At 35.6% G+C, this 26,914-nt stretch overlaps 1 protein-coding gene and 2 long non-coding RNA genes across 3 annotated transcripts; 2 read left to right on the plus strand and 1 right to left on the minus strand.

Annotated features, from left to right (window-relative positions):
- The first annotated feature begins 2,908 nt into the window (after window positions 1-2,908).
- LOC110008248 (uncharacterized) lies at window positions 2,909-7,039 on the plus strand. The gene is made up of 3 exons (XR_002282982.2): window positions 2,909-3,826; window positions 3,929-4,237; window positions 6,342-7,039. It is a non-coding gene; the product is annotated as an uncharacterized LOC110008248 (long non-coding RNA).
- Window positions 7,040-12,809: 5,770 nt separating this feature from the next.
- On the plus strand, window positions 12,810-13,493 carry LOC18446021 (cytochrome P450 CYP82H23). The gene has a single exon (XM_088856632.1). The coding sequence runs from the start codon at window positions 12,810-12,812 to the stop codon at window positions 13,491-13,493; it is 684 nt and encodes a 227-aa protein (XP_088712758.1).
- A 3,928-nt stretch (window positions 13,494-17,421) lies between these two features.
- On the minus strand, window positions 17,422-19,553 carry LOC148779301 (uncharacterized). Its single transcript, XR_016048372.1, has 2 exons — window positions 19,341-19,553; window positions 17,422-18,808 (listed from the first exon to the last, which is right to left on the minus strand). It is a non-coding gene; the product is annotated as an uncharacterized LOC148779301 (long non-coding RNA).
- Between the last annotated feature and the right edge of the window lie 7,361 nt (window positions 19,554-26,914).

Genomic DNA, 26,914 nt, shown 5'->3' on the forward strand with positions numbered 1-26,914 from the left:
TCTATAATATATATACCTATACATCCATAATGATGTGTATCAAACAAAAAATACTAACAATAAGGCTTTGGATCCGTGGACGTAAGGCTTTGCGAGCTTCACACATGCGCCTTCTCTATCTTTTGTACTTAGAGTATATTGCATGGGAATGTGTGGTCTTAAATACAGCTTTAGATTGTCTCCCATCTTCAATATAGGACTCAAACCCACATCTTTCTCTCTCTACAGAGCATTTTAGGAAAGAATAATAAAACAAATGTGGTTGTTTTGAAATACTCTTAAGCATTTTTCAAACAAAAAATACTAACAATAAAAACTCTATAATGAGATATTATGTCAAGTTTAAATAAATTCTGCATTCATGTTAACTTCTTTAAAATAAATTTCACAATGGTTGAGTGAATAACACAAGTGACATCACAAAAATGATGTACATTATATTGCTCTAAGCAATGGTTTACTTAAAATTAATAAAAGCACAAAAAGTATGAAAGGGGTTTAAGTAGGGGGACAAAACAAGTACCAATACTTTGTCGGAACCAGCTGATTAACAATCTTGATCGGCAATTCTAGGATCTGCTTAGAGGGTTTAAAACACTACTTCACGAAGTTGTCACTAATATTTGGCGAGCATCCAAATGGAGTTACTGATATGTTTTTAATAATAAATAAGACTTAGTAAATGAGTCAAACTTCGATGAAGAAAAAGATGAACTCTAGAGAAAATCAATAAGGGGTCGTTTGGGAACCTGGAAATCTATTACATGAAAATAGATTACACAAAAATATGAAATTTTCATGGTTTGAGTACACTGTAATAGTAAAAAAATGGAAAAAGATTAATTGAGATTTCCCAAAAATCAGGAAATCTGGAAAAAGATTACCCGAGATTTCCCAAAAATTAGGAAATCTATTAGGCGCGCTGAAGGGTGAAGCCAGTGAAAAATCTATTATGGGCAGGTAATCGAGGGAAATCTTTCGGGCCCGGTAGCCCTATCTTCTGGAACCAATAGCCTCCTTCCCTAAAAATTCATACAGCAAACCCATCTTCTTCAACTAGGAGCTAAAACTCGGATGTGGGTTCTCTGCTAAGATCAGTTTGTTTGCTATTGTTTATTGATAAATTCGAAATACTTGAGTTCACGTACAAACAATCGTCAAATCAGTGTGCTTGAATTGTTTTTTTTTTTAAAATTAATTTACCTCTTCAATCTCCTCCAATGCCCCAATATAATTTCTCCTCTAATACATCTCATTTAGTCATAAAGCCTTTTAGGTTACTAGCCAAATTTGTCCATACTTTTTTTTCTTTTGAATTTGCCTATGGAAGTTTTATGGAGAGTGTTGGGTTTATGTGACCTTTAAAGGCTTTATGAGTGCTTGTAAAATGAAATGATATAGTGGAACATAAACTCAGTGGAAGTGTGGCCCCTTGTGGACCATACTAAACAAACGATGTTTGCAGATACCGGACTGTGCTTTACCATCTAGGCCAGTCGGTTAGGAAAAACCTTTATTACCTGGGCATAAAGAACAAACCAAGAAGTGTTCTAATGGGTTAGTCCTTGATGAGGTCGGAAAATATGCCCAGATAAGTGAGCCGAGGGACTGTGTGACCCTTGTGTGCGATGGTGGCCTACAGAGACGGGGGCCAAAGCCTCATCCATGTGTCATCACACGACATGCATGTCGATAGATCGTTTGGGAAAGCTAGAAATCCACCTTTTAGGGTAAAGCATATGCATGTGCGATAGATACCCCTATGCACCATAGAGCTGTGATCGCATAAGGTCTTGGTGACCTTGACTTGTCTCTAGGGGAGGACCTGAAATCCACAGACTGGGATTGCGATCCCTTGGCTCGTCGGTCGGACTTTGGTGAGGTTCTGTTTGAACTGTGGGTCATGGGAAACACTGGGTCGGTCAGATAAAGCAAGTGTGGTCTGTAGTCCACAGTTAAAGGTAGAGTGCCCCATTATTGTTGATTCATAAACCATATGGATCATTTTCCCATCAAATTAATTTAATTGTATTTGTTTTATGATGAAAATTATTTTAAGATTATTATTTGAATTTTTATAAACCCTGGATATTTTATTTATAATTTTTGGATTTATAAAATTAAAGATATTGATTTTACAATTGTTTAAATATTCAAATAATATTCTAAAATCTATTAATTTTAAATATATAAAAATATCATGGGGGCACATTGTGCATATGAGCCATTTATATTTTTAGAAGGTGGGGCCATGAGTGCCTCCCTTGGGTGGCACGCCCCACGTTTATTCTCTTTCCTATTATTTTAGTGACATGACATTTGACCATATGGCTGGAAGATATTGACTAAATGGGAAAATGGTTTAGGAAAGAGGGATAATGGTTCATGCACCTTCCATAAATGTTGATGACCCATCTATGGAATGAATGGCTCAGATCTCTTACCCCACAAGTCACCTTTGATCGACGATCTATGTTCAATCTCACAAGAAGAGGGAAGCCAAAGAAAACCCTAAAAAACCCTAATCGTATTCAAAGTCTATAAAAAGGGATTGTCTCTACCAAAAAATCTCTACACCTTATCTTTCTATCTCTCTCTTAAGAAAGTTTATCTCTCTCATGTTTGTTCTCTCTCTCTCCTACATTGTGAAAGAACCTAAGGGTTTAGATTATGAAGTTCTTCTCTCATATCTCTCAAATATATATTTATGGTTAAGGGTTTTAGGGTTTAGCAAAAAGAGAATCCATCTCTCTCAAACTAAGTTGCTAAGAGAATTCACTTAGGGTTTGGGTTTGTGATCAAATGAGTTCATGTTCCATCGGTGTGGCTTGGCTGAAATTTGCTTTCCCGGTTTGAGATTGAGCTAGACCGTTGATCCCGCGCCATCGGATGGTGGTTACTCGGTGTAGGGTGTAATAAGCCCGATTGAGGTAATGTCCTGCACCCTTCCTTTTGTTTCTTGCAATCTTATCTTTTATTCTCAACCATAGTGTATAGTTGTTTTAATGGCATCAAGTTGTTAAGATCTTAGTTTTATTGTTATGTTGATTTTATTTTGAAATTTATCTTATTATAATAAATACCACCTGTAAGTGATATTTTGCCAAAATAAATGGGTGAAAAAAAAAAAAATGTATTCTCCTGTAAAAGATCACATAGGTCTTTCTTTTAGAGAGAGATGATCGAAAGGCTTTAACACAAGAAAAGAAAACATAAAAAGTATGATGGCTTATCATAATAAAATTATGTTATTCCAAAGTGTTAACATCTTGCAAACATATTATTCCAAGTCAAGATGCAAAGGCATACAAAATGTATGGCCAATTCTTATGCCTGATGCAATTATAAAGTTTGAAAAATATCTCTATAGACTCTATTTTCAACTTTCATTTTTCCATTGACCTAATATTGCAAAATATATATTACTACATAGAATTCTACTATGTTATTTCTTCTAACTTCTTAAATATATTTTATTTATTTTTTACTAATTCTTTTTATCCAAACAAATTTTAAAAAAACATTGTTTTCTTAAACCCCTCTAACTCAAATGAAATAATTCCCTCTCTCTCTCCCCCGATCACCCTCCCAAACCCCCCTCTCTCTAGCTGCCACCACCAGCACCTCCTCCAGAACCTTCTCCAGAGTCACCGCCAAGCCCTCTGCCACCACCACCCCGCCAAGCCCTCCCCCACCATCACGCTATAAAATCTGGTCTTTTCCCGAATCATGGGCTTTCGTTTCAGTGACTCCATCCTTATTTGTTTGAGTGAAGGAGAATAGAAGATTCGAAGCTTTGAAGGTGGAGAAATGATAAAATGGTCAGGTATAAACCCCAACTGAACCAGATCCTAGGGTTTCTTTAACAAAAACCGGCTACATTACGGCTTTAATGGTGGACTAACGGCGTGTTTTTGAGACTTTGCAGCATTTGATGCATTTAGGGGAATCGCCTGGAGGAGTGAGTTGCCGGAGGATTAACTGCGTTGTTTCCGTGACCGTTCTGCAACATAATAGTGGAAAGGACTAAAGTTAATGGATCAGTGTTGATTAATTCAATATGGCGTAGAGCCCTTGAAGGCCTTGTTTTATTCCGGTTAAGTTAACGGAAAGGCGTTTTCAGGACTTTATATCCATTTCCCGGAAGCTTCTAGCCTAATTCATGTCTTAAAAAGTCAAAACGGGGGCAAGTAAATTTTGGGCACCATAATGCCGTTAACTCTGCAACTTCCGTCAGGTATTGAGGAGGATTTGCATTTGTCCGTCTCTCTCAAAACTCTATGCTTTTTTTAGATATGGAAAATGTGAAAGTTTGGTCTTTTCCTTTGTGAATTTGATTTGAGAGATTTGAAATTCGGTGGAGAGAGAGGAAACGATAAACGTAGATGAAATAAATTTTGTGGAGGTTGCGGTAGATGAGCCCGGATTTGTAGGTCGAAAGTTAGAGCAAGAGAGCAGCTAAAGAGAAAGCTGGTAAGAAGAATAAAAGAGGGGTTCTGACGAGTCTCGAGGGAGAAACAAGTCAGGAGAGAGTTAAAAAAATGCGTTTTTTTTTATTTGTTTGGACTAAAAGGTAGAATAAAAATAGATAAAGATATTTGGGGTTAAAGAAGATTGGGTTTTGAAATTTTGAGTTTAAGAAGAAATAATAGTTGAAAATAGGGTCTATGGAGATATTTTATTTATAAAGTTTAAGCTACATACTAATAGAGATTGTACGTTCAATCATGTTTTGGGTATAAAGTTAAGAAAGAAAAAAAAAAAATGTATTTCTTCTGGATATAGCCAAACAGTAACAATGTATTTCCTAAGTTGCATCTAAATGCTACCCAAACAGTGACAATCCATTTGCAAGTAATGTATTAGACAGTAATGTATTATGTTAGTAATATATTTCAAAGACAATATATTTCAGGTATCCAAACAGCCTCTAAGTGAAGTTGTAGTTTGACCTTTATTTCTCTTTATGGGGTTTATATATTTTTGTTGTTATTTTTCAAACCTTAATTTATTTAAGCAATTTTATAATTTTGTATATAAAATAATTTTTTAAAAAACAATAGAATGTATGACTTTATTTAGAAAATATTGCATTGCATATTGTAATTGTATAAAATTATGAACTTATCTATTTTTATAAATATATAAGTTAAATATATTTATAACCTAATAAATATTTTTAAATTCTTATTTACAAGTTATAAACTATAACTTATAAATTTATAAATTATAAATATATATTTATAACTTATAACTTATGAATTTTTTTTTTTTTTTTTTATAAGTCATAGATTATAACTTATGATTAGAACAAACTCTTAAAAGCCCGCTAATAAATTTAATTAACTTAAAAACCATAACATTAATTTACAAACCTACAATATAGTATTGCAAGACTACAATAAAAGACTTCCACTTTTTAACTTCTATGGAAACAAAGCCTAAAGCCCCTGTCAATTTACAATACACATGCTCCTTTAAACTCGATAATGAGATGGTATATCTAGTTTAAATAAATTTTAAATTCATGTTAACTTCTTTAGATGAACTCAAAACAAGTTGAGTGGGTAATACACATAGTGCCAATACAAAAATAACACGCTGCACTGCTCCAAGGTTAATTAAAGAAAAACCTATAATAGGCTAACAATACCACAATAAATAATTTCTATTTTCAACTTTTAGGCAATCCAACACACTTGCCCCTTTAAACTCTATAATAGAACAATATATCTTATTTAAATAAATTTTACATTCATGTTATTTTCTTTAAAATAAATTTGACACAAATTGAGTGCGTAGTACAGTATAATGCCACAAAAAAATGACACATTTGCACCATTCTAATTAGTGGTTTACTTGATATTAATATAAAAAACTATTTTTTAATAAAAAGCATAGCAAGTATATTACCTCTATATTGTTAAATGATTACTTTATGGATGTAGGATGGTTAGAAGGTATCTTAATGGATCTTAAACTGCTTCATGCATTTTCATGTATAAAAATAGATTTTAAATAACACATTGAGTCTACAAAATTCTATTAATTTACTTTGAAATAAGAATATAGAGCATGATTAAAGATAGAAAAAACATGTTTAGAGAAAAAAATATGATAGAGTGATATTGCAGTAGGGAAAATGGATTCAAATAGAGGAATTAGAGATAAAATGGGCAACGATTAGAGACAAAAGACTTAATAAATGACATCAGAATGTTGTTAGACAGAGAAAAAGCACAGTAGATTGAACTTAAATCATGTGTGGACCACATGCACTCTGCTAGTACCAATGTATGCCCCCGTAAATTAACAATAAATCATGTTTTCACATGGAACAGAGATGTGGATCAAATCCCAAGCTAAAGTAATGTATGGAGCCTCTTTATGCCAAACCATGTTGCATGGTCCTTCCCTCTCATGGGCCACTGCAAACTCAACGTTGATGGTTCTTCCCTTCGGAATCCTGGTGCAACTGGCTATAGGGGAATCATCAGAAATGACACAAGTGCTTTTGTGACGGTCTTTGCAGTCCCCTTTGGTTCACCTCCAACAATGTCGTTGCGTTTTATGCTCTAAATAGAGGCATCTCTCTAACAAAGGAGCTAGGCTGCAGACCTTTGATAATTGAGAGTGACTCCAAATTGTGACTCAGTGTAGTAAACCCCTATGGAAGCTGGTGACACTTTTGTCCAAATGCACGACTAGACTCTCGTCCTTTGCATACCAACAGTGTCAAACGTCTCATGTTCGTAGGGAGGCGAAAACAGCTGCTAATTGCTTGGCAAAAGAGGGCAACCGTATGACGGGCTCGCCCCCTAGATGTTACACACCCTTTCATCTTGCATTATATTTCTAGCGTACCTTTAGAAAGGGATGTTTGATGGTTGTACTTGTAATATTAAGTTGTATAGGCCTCCTGTCTAAATGGACTAGACTTACCCTTGTTTTTGAGAATGGGTAGAGCCTTGGCAGTAGTATAAAGCTGAAGTCTCTTGCTCTATTCTCACCAAAAGGGTAAGGCCGAAATCCCCCCTCACTTACGCTTCTCTTTTTCTTTTATTAATATTAAGTTGCAGGGGCTCATCCCCACTAATTTACCCCCCAAAAAAAAGAAGCTAGATGTGGAAAAGCCAAAGAAGGATAGCTTGAGAACTTTCTTTTGGGTGAATAAATTGGACACAAGTGTCAAATAGAAAACACAAATAGAGTTCAATCTACCCTTTGATTGTAATCACATGTCGACCCTGATTTCTTTCTCTTAATCAAGATTAAGAGATGAAAACACAAACAGAGTTCAGGTGGCAGACAATGCCAAACTACATCAACTCATGGGAAGACAATGTCAAGATCAATCCCATGCATTGGAAATTTTATGACACTTGAATTTAGTGGTGATAGGTGACTAAAGATTTTCATCTAGAACTAGTGGTTCCTTGAGACACGTGCAAGAATGACTTTTACATGATTGAATACTTTAATCCCTTTGATTAGTTGGCGAGTTTTCAAGAAACAGCATAACCAAATGTACTTTTCAAAGGGTAAGGTTTGTATGAGGTGTGGACCTTTTATACTATTGAAATAAGGTGTGCCTCAAAATTTTGCCAAAAATGCAATTTTGGTGCCGCAAAGCCTTGTGATAACATGAAAATCTATTGTGGCCTCATTATGAAATTTAAAGCTCTAGAAATGGTGACGATAAAGCATATCTATAAACATTTAAAAATATTGAAAATTGACAATCTAGATAATGTAAGAGAAGATTAACTATTTTTAGGACTAGAAATCCCTTCTTTTTTTTCATGTCTATGAATGTCCAGGTTAGGATGATCGATTTGAAGGTTTTCCAGCATAGAAACAAACTTCACTAGTGGGAATTTTAGGTGCACCTTACTCATAAAAGATCTTTGAAGGTACCAAGTCTGAAAGATAGCTAGGGAGATGGGATTGAGTCTAAATGTTTTATGCCACAGGGTGATGGGAACCCCAACTAGGATAAGAAGATCCCAAATCCAAGGTTCAAAGAGAACAAGAAGTCACTTGTGTGATGTTTAATAGATGTGTATATAATATTCACTATAAAAATTTATAAAATTTCTGCCCCATCCCTGGTTGTATGGTAGAATTTTATTACAATGAATGGAGAAGTTGAGTTTTTACTCTTAATGGTTCTATTTGCCTAGATGATGTAAGGTTTAAGCTGGGGGTATTGTACTGCAGTGCATTATCCATGGAGTCACTTATATGAGTGTGGAAGTAGAGGTGGCTTCCCATGAGAATTGAGCACCTTAAATGCACAAGCCTTTTAGAACACCTGCAGTTTTTTTAAAGAGAGTGTGCAGTATGTAGGAGGCTTATCAATAAATGATATAGTTCAAAGTGCGTCCACTCACTATCTTCGCAAGCATGCTGCATAACACTACATGGAGGTTCAAGGGCAAAAGACAAATTCACTTATGCATTCGTCTTTCTTGATACGTTTGAGAAAGTTTTATTATTTTGATATAGGTGGGGGATTATTAGCTTGCTGGCTTGTTATGCTTCAAAATAATAGTATTTGGACTATATAAGTTTGTGGTCACGAGGACTACAAATGAATAGTACTGTACAAATTAATGGTATTATGAATAGTAACATTCAAATGAGCAGTAATGTGAATAGTGTTGTGCAAATGAATAATATTGTAAATAGTGTTGTGCTAATGAATAGTACTATAAAAACCATATGAAAAGCACATGCAAGATCAAGTAAATAGTATGGTCTGTAGAGAATGGTATGAGAGGTTTACAATCTACTTTTCACTATCATTTGCAACCAATGGTTTAAAAAACGGATTGGTGGGATCGGGCACCCAAGAAACAGATTCGGATCGGCGAATCGACGATCCGGATCAAGAATCGGGTGAATCGGTCAGAATAAAGCTTAAAAAAATCCGAAAAAATTATTAAAATTCATTATAAATATTGTTTTTTAGGAATTCAATAAAAAAATGAGGATACTTCATTAAGAATTTTCATGTTTTTGAATGAATATGCGAATATTGATATGTTCTTTCCCTGCATGAACCTAATTTACATCACACAAAAGGATAAACATAGAATTATCATGGAATAAGTATATCAACATACATGGACTACAATAAAGCATAAAATTAGTAACATATGATCTAAAAATAAAATGATAGACGAAGTTATTGTTCTTCTTGGTCACGCTGGTGCCATTGATTGAATTCGTTTAACAATTCATTGATTCGATCTAAAAACGAATCATCGATATTAGCAGGCGTCTGATTATTCCGAAATCCCTGAGTGTTAGTGTTTTGTTGTGTTCCCAATCCAAAATCCCCGAAGCTTGTCCATCCTTCATGCTCACCTGCACTGTCGTGCTTATCCCTACACTGATGCTGTTGGGACTCGATATGTGAATAATATGGCTGGGATAGGGTGGCCTCAGAATCATCATCTCTCTCATTTTCTCTTTGAATAATATGGATTAAAAAAAAAAAATAACAAATTTTCAAAAAAATCGATCATGGATTAAAAAAAAAAATCACAAATTTTCAAAAAATTCTATCATGGATTACAAAAAAAAATTCAATCATGGATTAAAAAAAAAAAAATCACAAATTTTCAAAAAATTCTATCATGGATTACAAAAAAAAAATTTGATCATGGATTAAAAAAAAAATCACAAATTTTCAAAAAAATTCAATTATGGATTACAAAAAATTCGATCATGGATTACAAAAAATTCGATCATGGATTACAAAAAATTCAATCATGGATTACATAAAATTCGATCATGGATTACAAAAAAAAAAAAAAACATAAAAAAACAAAAAATTCCATCGTGGATTACAAAAAAAGAAAAAAACAATTCGATCATGGATTACAAAAAATTCTATCATGGGTTACAAAAAAAAAAAAAAACAAAAAATTCGATCATAGATTACAAGAAAAAGAAACAAACATTTCGATCATAGATTACAAAAAATTCGATCATGGATTACAAAAAATTCTATCATGGATTACAAAAAATTCGATCATGGATTACATAAAATTTGATCATGGATTACATAAAATTCGATCATGGATTACAAAAAAAAACCAACAAAAAAAAACAAAAAATTCGATCGTGGATTACAAAAAAAGAAAAAAACAATTCGATCATGGATTACAAAAAATTCAATCATGGATTACAAAAAACTCTATCATGGGTTACAAAAAAAAAAAAAACAAAAAATTCGATCATGGATTACAAAAAAAAAAACAAACATTTCGATCATGGATTACAAAAAAAAAACAAACATTTCGATCATGGATTACAAAACATTCGATCATGGATTACAAAAAATTCTATCATAGGTTACAAAAAAAAAAAAAAAACAAAAAATTCGATCATGGATTACAAGAAAAAAAAACAAACATTTCGATCATGGATTACAAAAAATTCGATCATGGATTACAAAAAATTCTATCATGGGTTGCAAAAAACAAAAAAAAAACAAAAAATTCGATCAGGGATTACAAAAAAAAAAAAAAACAATTCGATCATGGATTACAAAAAAATCGATCAAGTATTACAAAAAAATCTATCATGGATTACAAAAAAAAAAAAAAAAAAAGAACCGTACGGGACTCGCTGATTCCGTACAGTGAATCGGCGAGTCACTGTGCAGAATCGTCCGGTTCTCTCTAAAACCGGACGATTCCCGTTTTTTTCACCGATTCGATCCATCTATAGCGATTCCCGAGTCGCATCATGTGCAATTCGTGCATGCACGGCGAAAACAAAGCGTTTGCACAGTGACACTTTAATAATTAAAGTGATGAATAGTAAATGATTAAAATAATAAAAATTGTTCACAATAGCTACACAATACATTATTGTGCTACAGTTGTGGTCACTTATACGTGTCAGTATTGTAATAAGAAGTTTCAACTATAGGTAATAGTAAGTTTCAACTATAGGTAATCGATCGTTTTTCCTGAAAATCAGAGAGTTAGATGCCTCTCTCAGTTTCTTGTAAATTACAGGAAGTATTTTAATGTGCTTTACCTCTCACATTTTGGCTCTGTAAGGTTCCTGTTTCACAGGAAATGAACATAGTAAATCTCTCTTTTGTTTTGGTTGTTTCTATGTTGCACGTTATTTTGGCAACACCCAGATATGAGGAAGATATTTTGTGACATTGGCCTCATGTAATTTTTAGGTAACGGTTTTTTTGTCACAATTATTATTTTATTTTACGGTGTGAAATAGATCAGTGTTCTCAATGGACATTTAACTGTAGTATACCGATTGGATGACAATTGACGGTAAGAGAGACAATTTTATTTTAGAAAATAATATTTTTATAGTGAGAGAGGGTTGCACGTTTCCAATTGATGTTTGTGGTATTATACCTATTAAAAAACTATATCAATTTTATATAGGAAAAAGTTTATATAAGGATGCAACCTTAAAATGTAGAACTACGGATGCACCTCAAAAATTCATCGGAAAGGGTAGTTTTAATGTTGAAAAACCCTTTGATTGATCATCTCGAGATCGAGATGTATAACCATGAAAAATAAAAAGATTTTAAATCTCAGAAATAGTGCATTTTACAACCTACTACACCGTATATTTTCAAGATTTTCATATGTTTATAGATCTACTTCATTTTAACCATTTTTGAAATTTAAAATTTTATAATTAGATATAAAAATAGATTTTGAGATAATCCTAAGAACATTTTATATCAAAATTATATACCATGATAAAATTTGAAATGCACCTTACTTTTACAGCTATGGATGCATCCGTATGCCAACTGCACCCTTTTATATATTATGGTTTTGTACGAATCTCTAAGTATACAACTCAGAGATTCAGGATTTGTATTCCAATCTAGTTGTATCTTGGGACTACTCTCATGGACCCGTTTGTACCTCAAAATTTCACCAAGACGAGGGTGTTTAAGACTTCGAAGAAATGAGAGCATCTTGTGCCTCTAAACCCCTAATTTGGAAGATTTACTCCATTATAATATATACTTTATTATGGTGAGAACCCAAATAACCAAAAAAAATCCCCTCAAAAACATTGTTACAATGTTGCAAAACCGCCTAATCGATCGTCTCAACTTCGAGATAAATAGATCCGACGAAAAAGATTTCAAATTCTTTTTAAAAAATGAGTCATGGAAATGGCCCATTTTGTTCCCTTCTTTTTGGGCTGTTGATTTCAAATCTTCAAATAATATTCAATTTGCACTTAGGCCCAAAAGTCTATTTTTAGTGGCTTATGATATGTCCTAAAACCCTTGAAAACCAGGGCGAACATAGATAAAAACTTATCACTAATTGTTAAGGGTTACGCGCAAATTCCACGACCCATGTCCTTATCACTAATTGTTAAGGGTTACGCGCAAATTCCACGACCCATGTCCCATTCGTGCTTGGTATCTTTGTCTTTAGTTACTTGTGCTTTTATTTAATCTTGTCCCAAGCCCCATTATACATACCTGTCCAAAGCCTTCCATCACGGAATACAAACAATCCCCATGAGTCCTCAGTCGCCATGGACTTCTACACTGTGCTCCTGGAAACCGTTGTTGCCATTCTAGCCCTCTTATTCCTGCATCATCTGTACTCCAATAACCAGAAGAAGATGAACACGACAAAGCCAAGGGAGCCCCGATTCTCCCTGGCCATCTGCCGGTAATTGGCCACCTCCACTTGTTTGCGCATGTCAAAATCCCGTGCTGAGCCCACGCCTCCTTGGCCGACCGGCACGGCCCAGCCTTCAAGCTCAAAATGGGAAAAATGCGGGTGCTAGTGATAAGCAGCCATGATTTAGCTAAGGAATGCTTCACTGGCACCAATGATCAAGTCTTCGCCACTAGTCCTCGCACCACCGCAGGCAGGCTCAAGGCCTATGACCATGCACTGACGGCCTTCTCTGCTTATGGACCTCATTGGAGACAGAGTCGCAAACTTGCGATCCTCAACCTCCTCTGTGCCCATAAGGTCGAGTCTTTCTTCCATGTGCAATCCTCCGAGGTTGACATGACCATAAGGCAGCTATATAGGATGTGGGTGGAAAATCACAGCGAGCCGGCAAAGGGGGTGATGCAGTGGTGGCTGGGGAACCTGACTGTGAACATCATGGCTAGAATTGAGGGGGTTGGTCGAGGAGATGAGCCATTTGACTGGAGGCATGGTGGTTTCAGATGCGTACCTTTCCTCGGTTGGATCGACTTTCAAGGTCGCAAGAGGGCCATGAGGAGGGTGGCTCAGGAGGTGGACTCTATCATTGAGGCATGGGGGTGGCAGAGCACCGAAAGAAGCAGGCACATGGCGGGAGCGAGGGCGACTTCATCGACAGATTATTATCTCTTGCCGAGGCCGGCAACATGTCGAGTACTCACAGTGCTCACACCACCATCAAGGCAATGGTTCTGGTACCTTTCCAACTTTCCTGCCTCTCAATGGACTTCTTTTATTTAACAGGTGAAAGAAAGGTTTTAAAATAATTGTTTATCTTTTGTACATAAAAATCATTTTCATTTATTAAATGTCGGTTTAGGATGAGTCACGAAGTGCGAGAAATTTTTTTTATAAACGCTTTTACCGCTGCCTATTTTAAAATTTAAGGTACTTGTGAACTGCCCTTTTCAAAATATACATCAGATCTTTAAAAAGTACAATTTCTTTTCTTATTCAGTCAAATAAAAGATTCTCTGTAGGTTACTTAGAGGATTTACGGGTTAGGAGAACTAAACTCATCTTAAACCTTGGCAAACACTTACTTGTGTTGCACCATGCAGAATTATAGCTGTGAATGATGCCTGTTGCCTCACAATTATGGTGATGCTAGTTAGTAACCACTAGCTCCTTTGAGTGAGGGGGCATGTGACGGTTAACTTTATAAAGTAGAGTCTTTTTAAAGGGGAAAATATGCCATGACCAGAGCATTTTATATGGTATGCTAAGGGAGAATTCTTTGTATTCTTTTTATGGAAGTTGGAGATCGATCTCCACCGTCCACAACAAGAATGTTTGGCGGATGGCCTACGGAGTACAAATCATACTCCATATGATTATCCATGGTATACTCTCCCTTTTAAAAGGGGCATATAGCAAAACCAGGTGATCAGGCTTTGTAAGTTACTTTGCAAATGGGCTTTTGGTTATTTTTTCTTGTGGAGAGGCACTTTCTCTCTCTTTTTTTCTTTTTTTTTCTTTCTTTCTTTTTTTTTTTTTTTTTAAAGCTTTTCTGCATGTGCTCGGTTCCCCTACACTAGAGGTGCATCTTCAATTTAGGGCTTTGTACATGTGGGGGATAATGGGTTGGGTAGGGTCTAGATCAACCCCTAGAACTAATTGTCACTATCCATGTGGTCAAAGAATTCCATTAATGATCACACCTGTTTGAAAAATCGAACTGGCCTCGGAAACCAGGCGATTGAACTGGCCTAACTGGGCACGTCCCACCCGGTTATACCAAAAAAAAATAATATGAAAAATATATTTAAATCATGATTAAACAAAGTATATCCAAATGAAGTTGAAAATTAGTGAAAAAATGAATTTTAACAAATTGATTTGTGTCGAGGGATATTTTTGATTTGTTTAAAAAGATGGGAAATATAAAAATAAGTATTCATGCCAAAATACTTCACCGTATTTTCTCCTATGATAAAAAGCATTAAAAAAGACATCACAAACAAATCCATTATTTTTTGAGGATTTATATAAATTTTTTTAAAAAGATTTTTAAAGGAAAAAGTTTATATAAGGTTGCAATTTTAAAATGTAGGATCACAGATGCACCTCAAAACTCCATCAGAAAAAGTTGTTTTAATGTTAAAAAACTCTCTAATTGACCATCTCGACATCGAGATGTATGACTATGAAAAAAAAAAGAGATTTTAAGTACCAGAAATAATGCATCTTGCAACACATTATCTAGACCGTCCATTTTCAATATTTTTATATATTATAGATCTACTTGATTTTAATCATATTTGGAGTTTAAAATTTTATAATTAGATATAAAAATAGGTTTTCAGATAATACTAATATTTTTTTACACCAAAATCGCATGTTATGTTAAAATTTGGAAATGCGCCTTAATTGGATTGTTTAAGGTTGCAACCTTATAGATATCTCACCCTTTTTTAAAATACTTGGCCGGACCACCAAAACTGGATTGGCTAGTGCCCGGTTCCAGTTTGACCAACTAGTTCTGAGTTGAGTTGGCGGAGTTTACGGATACTGGATCATACCACTCTGTCTTAAATGTATATTCAGAACGGCGCATATTTTCGTGGGAGATCTCTCTCCATGAAAGAGATTTTCCATCGTATTTCCTATGTTTGTTTCCATGGAAAACCACAGGCATGGAAGCTCCCGAGGTTCACACTGTTGTAAAAATCACGGGTGTCTCATGGGAAAGGGACTTCATACTTTTGAGTGGCATGGAGATGATTTCTCATCTTGTTGAAAATCTCTCTCCTGGAGAGATATTTCGCACGACCAAACGTACCTAAGAAACGAAGTCTTAAATGTTGATTGTGATGCTGGCCCTGCAGGTCCAAATTGTACATTTGGATTTATCTTCAAAACACATGTCGGGGGATTTGTGTGACCTATATCTTCTCTCTCCATCTTTAATGCATCCTAAGTTCGAGTCAATTAAAAATGATTTTGAGATCGAGATTCCCCAACTCTGAGGTCCATCGAAATTGAGAGTCTAGATTAACGCTTCTTTGAGGAGAGTCCTATGTCAAGGAAGGCAATGGTTTAGAGGCAATGCTTAACGGGTGCGGTTTGCATAAGGTTGCAACCTTAAGCAATCAAAGTGAGGTGCACCTCCAAACTTAGTCAAGAGATGCAATTTTGATGTCGAAAAATATTTGGAAGGGAGAGAATCTATTTTTATTTCTAATTATAAAAGTTTGTCCAAAAATAGTTCAAAACAAGCAAATTTATAAATTTATGTAAATCTTGAAAATGGATGGTCTAGATAATGTGTTTAGTTTTTCCTCCATATCTCTACATCTTGATATCGAGATGATCAATTAGATATTTTTTCAACTTCAAAATAACTTTTATGAAAAGATTTTAAAGGTGCACTTTAATTCTACATTTTAAGGTATCGACCATTATATAAACATATAAACTTTTCCCATGCTTAATTGCTAGTTGTACAAAAGATGTGGGAAAGAGGGGATCTCTTTCCCAAATGGATAAGGCTGGCAATGGGCTGGGCGGCCTAGCCTGAGGCCTGGGCCCCTATGGCCCAACCTTTGGGCCAGGTTGTGCATGGGCCTGGGCCACGATATGGCTGACCCAACATTTTTTTCTCCTTAAGTTTTTCACTCTTCTTTCTATAGCCGTATTTGGCCCAGCTGGGCCAAGCTTGGGTGCACCCTATAGGAGGGACCATGGCTGAGCTGGGACCATGGCTGAGGTAGGGCCAACACTGGCTCTGCCCAAGCCCAGACTAGACAAAGCTAGGGCCTGGACCAGGCTGGGTCCGGGCCGGTGAGGGCTAGGTTTGCCCGGCCCAAGCTTGGCTCCCGCTTATTACTGTCCTGGCCACACCAATGTAAAAAGGGCCAAAAGCGAGTCCCATGTCGAGCCTTGACCACCAACACAATATTATGCCTTTGTTAAAAGAAAAATGGTTGTGACCCCTTCCCTACAAAGCGGTGACGATTTTTATTTGAGTAAGTTTTGGAGTCCATATCATCTGAACGAAAATTACATTAGAGTTTTATAAGTAGTATTTGAGTGCTTTTGGGTCCATCAAAAATTCCTATTAAAACTTTATCCCATCCTCAATTTCTAAAAAGCATACTATAGTATCATTTGTATTTGAAAAATATGCTGGCAGTTCCTCAACCATCTAATGTTCTATTAGGGTTTGTCATTAGCCAGCTCTGAGAAGAAGATTGAGATTTTGATGGACTTTTAGGGACGCAATGACACACCAAAATGGTCGATTATTGACATTGAACGAATGAAAAGCCGCTAGTATACTATTTGAATCCCAAATGCCATGGAGTATAAACTTTCTGAATTTTGATCAGTGTCATATTGCTAGTTTTCATGACAAATAAAACCCAAAATTTATGCAAACACACCCAACAGCCACAGCAATAAACTTAAAACTAAGAGAAATCTATCAAAATAAACTTGATTTCTCCACTATTTAATTTGGCAAAGTATACAACGAGATCATTTACGGTGGTCACAATTAATCTTGACCAGTGGATGTGAAATTCGATAGCTGCAGTAATTTCATTGACCAAGCTCAAGTTCAAAAGAAAATTTTTCAAATTTTGTAACATACCCGTTCTATCAGATTTCACATCAGACGGTTATAAGTCATTGTGATCTTCTTGTATATCAAAGATAAATAATCTCATTGTATACAATCTGTTAATAATTTATCTATTTTTAACTATTCCAATTTAAAACCATGTACATTTCATGAGCTTTTTAATAATAAATCAAAAAAAAGTGGGTAAAATGTTAACATAGTTCATCTCTGCATTTTGATAAGTTTCTCTTAAAACCATTGCAGGGAATGGTGGCAGCCGGAACAGACACAACCACAGTGACGCACGTGTGGGTCCTAGCCTTACTCCTCAATCAAGCCACACGTTACGCAAAGCTCAAGCCGAGTTGGACACACACGTGGGAAAACAGAGACACGTGGATCAATCCGATATCATCATAAAGGAAACCTTGCGCCTCTACCCGGCGGGCCCTATCCTTCCGCGGCATGAAGCAATGGCAGAGTGCCACGTGGGAGGATTCCACGTGGAATCAGGCACGTGCCTCCTTGTCAAGGCTTGGAAGACACATAGGGACCCCACGCACCCGTCCGATTTTTGGGCCGTACGGTTCATGGATGGTAGACATGTGGAACTGCGGGACCAGCGACTGGAGTTCATACCGTTTGGGTATGGGCGGCGTTTGTGCCCAGGAATCATCTCTCCCGCACTTCCCATGCTACAAACTTGTTCTCGCACGTGTGATCCACAGTTTTGATTTTTCAATACGTGTGTATGTGGACATGGGTGAGGGGCTTTGGCTTGGGCCTCCCTCCCTAAGGCCACCCCATTACAGGGTCTTGTTGGTGCCTCGCCTCTCTGCAAGACTTTGCAATTGACCTGCAACTCTTTGGGGGGATGTGTTAGTGGTGGGATTCAAACATGTAACATTGTAGCCATTTGTCATCACCATAACCATCAAGTCCGACCCCGCTTCGATTTGCATGCTGCTTTTCTAAATGCTTGATTATAGTTGCTTTAGCACCCTCTCAATTTTTCGTTTAACTTTTACTGCCAATTCTAAGGATTTGTATCCTTCCATCTTCTAGAGCTCTAAGTAGCTTCACTCGCGACCCTATTACTGTTTGTCTTAACTGGGGCCAGAATTCTCTTTATGAACCATGGTATAGATACAAATTTGAAAGGGGGGGAAATGTCAGCAAAGTTAAGAAGGATCTCAATTGGGCTTCTCTAAATAGCAATCACAAGGTTTTGAACTCAAACTTTCTGAAGACAATTTTGTTGTGCTGCAACTGGACCTCGAGGTGCAAGATACTCCTGCAACTAGCTTCAAGGGACCAATCGCCCTCAACTTGGCCTCTTTGAGGTGCAGTCAAGTTTGGACAATTGTTCGTCAAGGATACAACTGAGCCAGATGAAAACCTTGTATAAATTCTGTCATGCTTGCATTCTCTGATAATTTTTGCTGATTATGGCAGCCAATTCGTTTCCCCTTCAGTTGGCATAGGTCAGTGACTAGCATAAGAGAAAAAATTCAGGATAAACGGTTGAGAAAACAGTGAGAAATCTTCAATTTCCAAATAACCAACCTCAAATTTTAGAATGATAGAGTATCTCCTCTTTGATATCTAAAAACTATTTTTTATCTGGTATTACTTCTTTATAGACCAAAACCTGAGTTGTCGATCTACTTTTGAGATAGTGAAGCACGTGGGAGTAGACTAATGTCTGAAGTACATCAAAGTCATGGACAATTATGGTAAAAAAGTGGCTAGGATTTGTTGAGACTCCTAATATAACCGAAACAATGAGCTCCCTCTATAGCCATGGTGAAAACTATGAGTTTTAGGCAGGAAAACATGTTTGAAACAAATTTGAAAAGAACCCAAACTCAGAAGAAGCTTTGATTAAGCCCATGTACTAATTAAACATACGAAATTGAAATATCTTCGCAATTTGCTCTAAAGATTCCCTGAAATTGTCTAAGTCAATCTGAAACACCACTTAAACTAATCTGAAACCAAAAAGGATCGGCCAAGAGCCACACCTGTGGGAGGACCCCTAAGAGTTGATACCCCTATGGGTCGGCACGAGTACCAACTCGTGTCCTGGCCTCCTGGGTCTCCTTCACACCATCTGTCTTGACCTTCCTCTCCCACATATGTTGCAATCTGTTAACTTAGGACACAAGTGGGAATGCGCTTGTGGACATTGCTGAAGACTCTGGCTTGGCCCTCCCCACATCCAAATTGCGGACCTTGTGGTCTCAAACCTTTGCTAAAAGTGGGCTTTAATGGAAGTGTGGACCTTGCTATCTGCCTTTTGCTTGGTGATTGGGGTGTGGGACCTCTAGATGTACTCTCTAATGGTTTAATTCAAAGTTAAGAACTCCTAATATTTGATAAGGGAGAGGTTTGTTTAGACCCAAGTACCCAACAAAACAAGAGATTTAAGTTGATTATTGACATTGTGGTGTACGGAAGTGCATGGGGATTTTCAGGCTACATAATTAAAAGATCCACTAGGGAGTTAGGCCACAATTCATCAAGTAAAATGTCGACCAAATGGGTCCATAAGGTTATCATACTACTGTACAACATAAAATTTATGGAGAAGTGGAGAAGTCTGTATAGGGCGGCTGCTTTTTCTAAGTCACGGGTTAAATCTCAATGGATAAGGTTATATGCACCAGAAAATCTTGAAATTGATGATCTTGAATAGAAATTATGGATCTGATAAAAATAAAAAATAAAAAATAAAAAAAAAAAATTCTCAATTTCTAAAAATGATATATTGCATAATTCATTAGCAAGGGCAGACACAAACTTTCCAGCTGCATAGCCATTTCCAGTGCCAGAACTTCATTTTCCTATGAGTTTTGAGGGAAGGCTTCATATTTGATCATAAAGCCTGGTTAGCTGCACTCTAAAATTTATGCTTTGTTTCAAGCATTGGTGTCCCTTGGCCAAACCCCAACTAGGGGTGGCAACGAGTCGGGTCGGGTCCGGGTCTGGCTCCGGACCAGGACCTGGACTTGACTGGACAAGACCTAAAAAATTAAAATATCCATATATTTAACTATATTTCATAGATAAGGACCCGAAAAATATTACTTGACCCTGAATCAGACCTGCACCCAGACCCAAATAGTGTTCGGGTCTAAGATTTGAACCCAGACCTGACCCTCTGGATCCAATCAGTATTTAGACCCATACTCGGATGGTTAAAAATAATAATGATCTTATAAAAAAAGAAAAGGGAAAATATGCAAAGAAACTAATCACTTTTAGTACAAAGAGGTCACAATCACTATTGTCTATCAGATTTCAAATCGCATGGAAGTAAGAGACTCATTGGCTAGGTTCAAAGTTCACAAAAAAATATCTTGAACTTTGTGACACACCTTAAGCCTTTCAATTTGACATTTAATGACTGGGGATAATTGTGACCTTCTTGTAACAAAGATAAATGGTCTCATAGTATACAATCCCAAAAGTATATGAGAGCACGTATACTATGTTCCCTCGGGAGCATAGTTTACTTCTACTACCTCGATAAGAAGACCTACTTGGGAGAATTTCTTTTGGCCAAAATTTTGGGAACTACTTAAGAGTTACTAGATGATTATTCTCAAATTTTTAAAAAGATCAAATTTGAGCTTTCTAACACTTGGATCTCACCATCTAAAAATTGGATGGCCTCTTTCAATTTCGAGACACTATTTTTTTAAGTTCAATAGGAAATATTTTTTGGTGAGGTTAATTTGTGGGTTGAAGAGATTACATCCCAAAATTTTGGGATCCTAAAAGTAATTCTAGGTAGATTTTTTATCCAAAGGAGTAAATGCACATTCTATTCCCACAAGAGTAGAATATATTTTGGCATTTTATAATAGGATAATATACTATAAGACTATGGTACAAGGATGTTATAATCACTTTTAGCTATAGGATGTAAAATCTGATGGATTGAAATATTTCACAATATTTGAGAAATTTTCTTTTGAGCTTTATGCCCAACCAATGGCATACTTTCAAACCACCCAATTTCATATTTAATAGTAATAATTGTGACCACTCCTTATATCAAAAGTAAAGAGTTCCCTTTATAATTTCTTGATCCTGAAATCGTCAACAAAATTTGCTAATAACGAATGTCAAGGGATCTACCAACTAAAAAGGGTCGGACCACAACAAGTGGAAAGAAGCCACCCTTGCAAATTAATGTGAAATGTAATGCTCACATGGAGCAAGACCTAGGATGGTGAGATAGCCAAACAAGGCATAGCATGTGGTGGTGGTTGCATATATATATAAAATATGTGTGTGTGTTAAATGAGGGGTAGTGACATGAACGTGCATGGTGCAATGCACACTTGAATTGAATCTTGAAAACACGAGGTGGGACCCAAACTAATTGCAGAAGCTACCAGTGCCTTGGGTTTTGAATGATTTATTCAAGAAGAAAGTTTAAATGAGTGGTCAAATATTAGAAATAAGGCTAAAAAATTCATAGGAAAAAATTGTTCCTATATTATGTTATCCAAAAAAAAAAAAAAATTTGTTACTTTCAATTCATCATCTTGACTATGAGATAAAACATATACAAAAAATCAAATTCCTAAAATTAGTGTATCTCGTAATATATTATTTGGATCGTCTATTTTTAAAAATTTTAAATGTTTCTAGATTTTTTTGGGTTGCACTACTTTTGAGCTTTAAATTCCATAATTAGGGTAGGAAATGTATTTTCATACTGGTGTAAGAAATTTTTGTACTAAAATTACATCTTCCGACAAGATTTGGAGATACACCATACTTTGATTGTTTAAGATCGACACTTTATACAAACCGCAATCTTCATTCAAGATTTGGAGGTCACAATCATCAATTGACTATTAGATTTGAAATTGGGTGGCTAAGGATGTATCATTATTTAGGCACAAAATCCAAGACTAAATTTCTCAAATGTTGTGGCAACCTTTTATTTATTGAATTTTACATCTAATTGACTAAAAGTGTTTGTGACCTCTTTGTACCTAAAATAATTGATCTCCTAATATCCCTTCACTCAAAGATTTGGCATATGGATATGCAATCCAAAAATCAAATACCCTACACCTACCTTACCATGTTGGAATACCTCTCTCTCGTAAGGAAAAAAAACCAAAAATAAAAATAAAAAAAATTCGAAAAAAGAAAAATTTTTAAAATATCAAAAAAATCATTACTACAGTATTATACCCATGACGCTTTGGTTTTGATTTGTGCGTGTGCTTGATACGTGCATCACTTGTTTTTAATGTTTTTTTATGATACCTGCATCATCACACATCAATAGTCATATATGCATTTAAATTCACATGGGTCTAGGTGGGTTAGTGACCCATCTATTGAGATGGGTCTCCCCCAAGAAGCTTCAACGCTCAATAATTTCTCACAAATAAAGTTTGGACTAAATTATTGTGGGGATTGTATATTGTGAGATTATTTACTTATGATACAAGGAGGTTACTGTTTTGGACTAAATTATTGTGGGGATTGTATAGTGTGAGATTATTTACCTATAATATAAGGAGGTTAGGGTAAACTATAGCTATCGGTTGTGAAACTCAACAGTTAAGCATATGTTGGGGGATCTTGAAAACTTTTCTTTTGAAAAAATTTAATATTTCTTTAGATGGCTTACCTCGCCATTATTTCCAAATACAATACATATGTGTGAGAGAGAGAGCACTTAGTTATGCGTTTAGCACATGTAGTTTGTAGGCAGCGAAAACACATGTGAAACACATTGATGGTTCTAGAGAGAGAGCATTTAGTGGTGTCTTAAGCCCATCTAGTTAGGTAATTTATTGGCTGCCAAAGCATTTGTGAAACACATTGATGGTGCTCTCTCTCCAGAGAGAGTCTCTACAGAGAGAGAGAAAGAGAGAGAGAGAGAGAGAGAGAGAGCACTTAGTGATGCCTTGAACACATGTAGTTTTGAGTGCTAGAAACACGATTGATGGTTATCTAGGACTCCCTCTTGCATTTCGTAGGTATCATGAGTGCCAAACTTTTCCCTTTTCTCATCAATCATGATGAGGGAAATGTGATTCTCTTCCTCTTCTTTTGCATGAATGCAGTTGAGATAGAAGATCTCCACTTGATGGATGTGTATGTAGTAACTATGCATATGATTGGGGTTTCAAAAGTGAGGGAAAATGGAAGTAGACCACAATAGGTTTTAGGTGTTGTTGTGCGCGGAAGCTCTAAATCTGATGAGTTGATTTTTGGTAAATAAAGTATGAAAAAAATAGAACAAGCAACAAATATATAAAGCAAAAAAAAAAAAGAATGAAATACACAAAGATTTACGTGGATCACCTCAGAAGGGCTACATCTATGGACACTGCAAACTGAAATTTATTCTACCAATGAAAGTTACATCATATATTTTGGGACATAGAGTTACCTCTCTAACCCTCGACAAAACCAAGTGAAGCAAAGTCATTAAAGCTACTATCCCAACTGACACCACATGTTGGTTGTCTTTCTCTTTACTACTCGCAATTATTATCGACAATACCAGATAGAGACGCGAAAGTAACGAAAAATTGATTTTCTCTCTAACTAAAAGGAGAAACCACACAAAATCTCTATGAGAACCACTTCTCTACAATAAACCAGCATCTTATTCTTCAAGAGTTTATAAGAGGCACCATCACAATGTCTCTCTCTATATGAAGCTCTCTTTTCTCTAAAGAGGCTTTGCCTCTCATGCAAAGGATGCCCTTGCCCCTTATCTCTCTAGAAGAAACCATCTTTCTCATATGGTGACCCAAAAAGGACACATATATTCTTTCATCTCATATATATAAGGTTAGTAATCTATACTATAGGAAGCTTTCCATAGATGTACATATATCTCAAAACTAAAAGATATACCCAATAGTCCTAACTTTTTTGGATTTCAATTTCCTTTAGGAATCAATATCAATCCCAATCCCACAAATTATATGATTTTCTTATGTGGGTGATTTTGAATATCACTATATCCAACAATATTTTGTGGATATCTCCTTTGCATGAGAGGTAATGCCTCCTTAGAGATAAGATAGCTTCTTATGGAGAGAAACATTATGATGGTACCTCATATAGACTCTTGAAGATTGAGAAGCTGGTTTATTGTAGAGAAGCGGTTCCTACAGATATTTTAGGTGGTTTATCTTTTTAGTTAGAGAGAAAAGCAGTTTCTCGTTGCTCTCGTGTCTCTATCTGGTGTTATCAATAATGGTTGTCAGAAGTAAAGATAATTTGAAGGCAAATAAGTGGTATCAGAGCCTGACTTCGGGTTGTCAGTATGGTGGTAAAAGTTTTGAATGCAATGTTCAAGATGGAGAAATTTGATGGCAAAAAAGATTGAAAATATTATAAAGCTATCCAATGGAAGTTGGCATGGTGAGTAGGTAATTTTGATATCAAGGTGGAGATTGTTGAATATGGCGATATTCAAAAGCTGGGTCCCAGATGCATATATTCTACTGCATATGCAATTTTAGAATTCATCTTGAAGATGAACGACATCTTGGTAACATTGAGTTCCACATTACGTCTATTGTCTAGACTACCACAATGATTAATCTTGAAAGGAAATGAATTTTAAGTCTTAGAAATGGTTCATCTAGTACCATTGCTCATTTCAATTCTTATCAGATCTACATTGCTTTCATATTGTGGTGATTTAGGATGCTTTCCAGGCTCTAAAACACCTAAAAGCATGATAGATGCATGAGCCAGTGGACTCAAACTTTTTAGATCTCTTATTCAAAGAAATTAATAGAGTTGAACCCACATAAATTAAAACAAAATTGGTGTCTCAGCCAACTCGTATACCTCAAATCCACAAAGCTAGAGCTCCAAAAATCCATCTATACCTCAGATCCACAAAGCTAGAGCTTCAAAAATTATGCAGATCAAAGCATCGTTGAAAAAATCAAAATGAATGGTCCAATAGAAGGGCATGTTAAGGCTCAAAATTCTTATAATTGTGATGGTCCAGATAACAGATGTGTGAAATTCTTGGTCCAAAGTCGATTTCGTAAGGTGGACCTGTAAGAATAGGTGTGCCATGGATTCACCAAAATCTACACTCATATAAAGTTTAAAAACAACATTCCAATAGGCAGAAACTAGACAATTTATAAGCGTCTCGGAGTACGAGTACAACAAGATAGCTAACTAGAGCTCGTCAAATCATCATATATGACGACCTCAACACGTACTTAAGTTTCCTATCAGTCATGGTTTTGTGTTAAGGAATAGTATCCAAGACACCATTTACTCGTGGTGCAAAGAGTGAAGGGAGGTAACAATTATTCTTTTCCATCAGATTTTCAAATCGATTGTAAAAATATAATTAGATTCAAAGTTCAAAAAATAATAATTATTTATTTATGGTATAAAAACATCACAACTATTATTGACCGCCATATGTAAAATCGGGTGGCTGAGGATATTGTCATTGACTAGTCATAAGATCCAAAACAAACTTCTCGAATGTTGTGATACACTTCAATTTATCATATTTCACATCCAATGGTTAAAATTAATTATGCCCTATTACCAAATGTAAATGATCTTATAATGCACCATCACTTTTCACGACATCACCGCTTAATTGATGGTTTGCACGAGACTAAGACATTTCTAAAGAATTTTGCCTTAGTGTATTTTAAAAATATATATATTTAATTTTTTTTTATTTTTGGCCCCACAGCCAGGTGTCATAAGCATACATTTGTTGCCTAGTGGGACTCCCTTTTAAAGGCTTTGGGTCCCCAAATCTTCGTCATATCCCAACATGTTGGGATATAGCAAAGAGCAATTGACCTAAAGCAAATAGCAAAAACTCCTTACACGTTTAATGCTTGAAAACAAATTTCAAGGACCAAATTTCTCTCAATATCACGAATAAATCAGATCTCCACAAGTTCAAGTGCATAGATTAAACGAACATTTCTGAATTTTTTTCTTTTTTATGGTTAATAGAATTTCTCCATCGGCACATCCAACACCCTAATATTCCTTCCAAACTGCATGAAGTCACGTAGCAACATAACCTTTCTTCGCCAAAACCTCCGATATTAAACCTTTTACAACAAAAATAAGCACAACAATGATCTCTCCTCCAATTTTGAATATCAATGCTATCTCTCTCTCTCTCTCCCATTCTTATTCATTTTCTTTGGCAGTTAATTTTTTATTTAATTCGAAAAAATGCTTTTTCCCTTGCAACATTCCCAAATATATTAAAGTAGAATAAGTTGGGGAATAGGTTACTGCACCAAGTATTTATTAAAAATAATGAAGACGATATTTTCAAGAAGAAACGAAATAAATAAGAAACATCTAGAGAGTTAAATTAAATTTGACACTTCTAAAGCTAATTAAATGCAACACCTCTAGAGAGATAAAATATTAATAAAAATGAATAGAAATAAACATTTAATGGTATAAATTAATTTCAAAAAAAGAAAAGCAAAGAAACGAGTAAATAGGACCCCCTATCTTTACAAGCATAAGTGGCACTGGAGATAATAAAAACATGAAATTGAGTTAGAGTGTATTTTAAACTACA

Source organism: Amborella trichopoda, chromosome 13, assembly GCF_054954075.1.
Source record: "Amborella trichopoda isolate Santa Cruz 75 chromosome 13, AtrichopodaSantaCruz75HAP2 v2.0, whole genome shotgun sequence".
Lineage (NCBI taxonomy): Eukaryota > Viridiplantae > Streptophyta > Magnoliopsida > Amborellales > Amborellaceae > Amborella > Amborella trichopoda.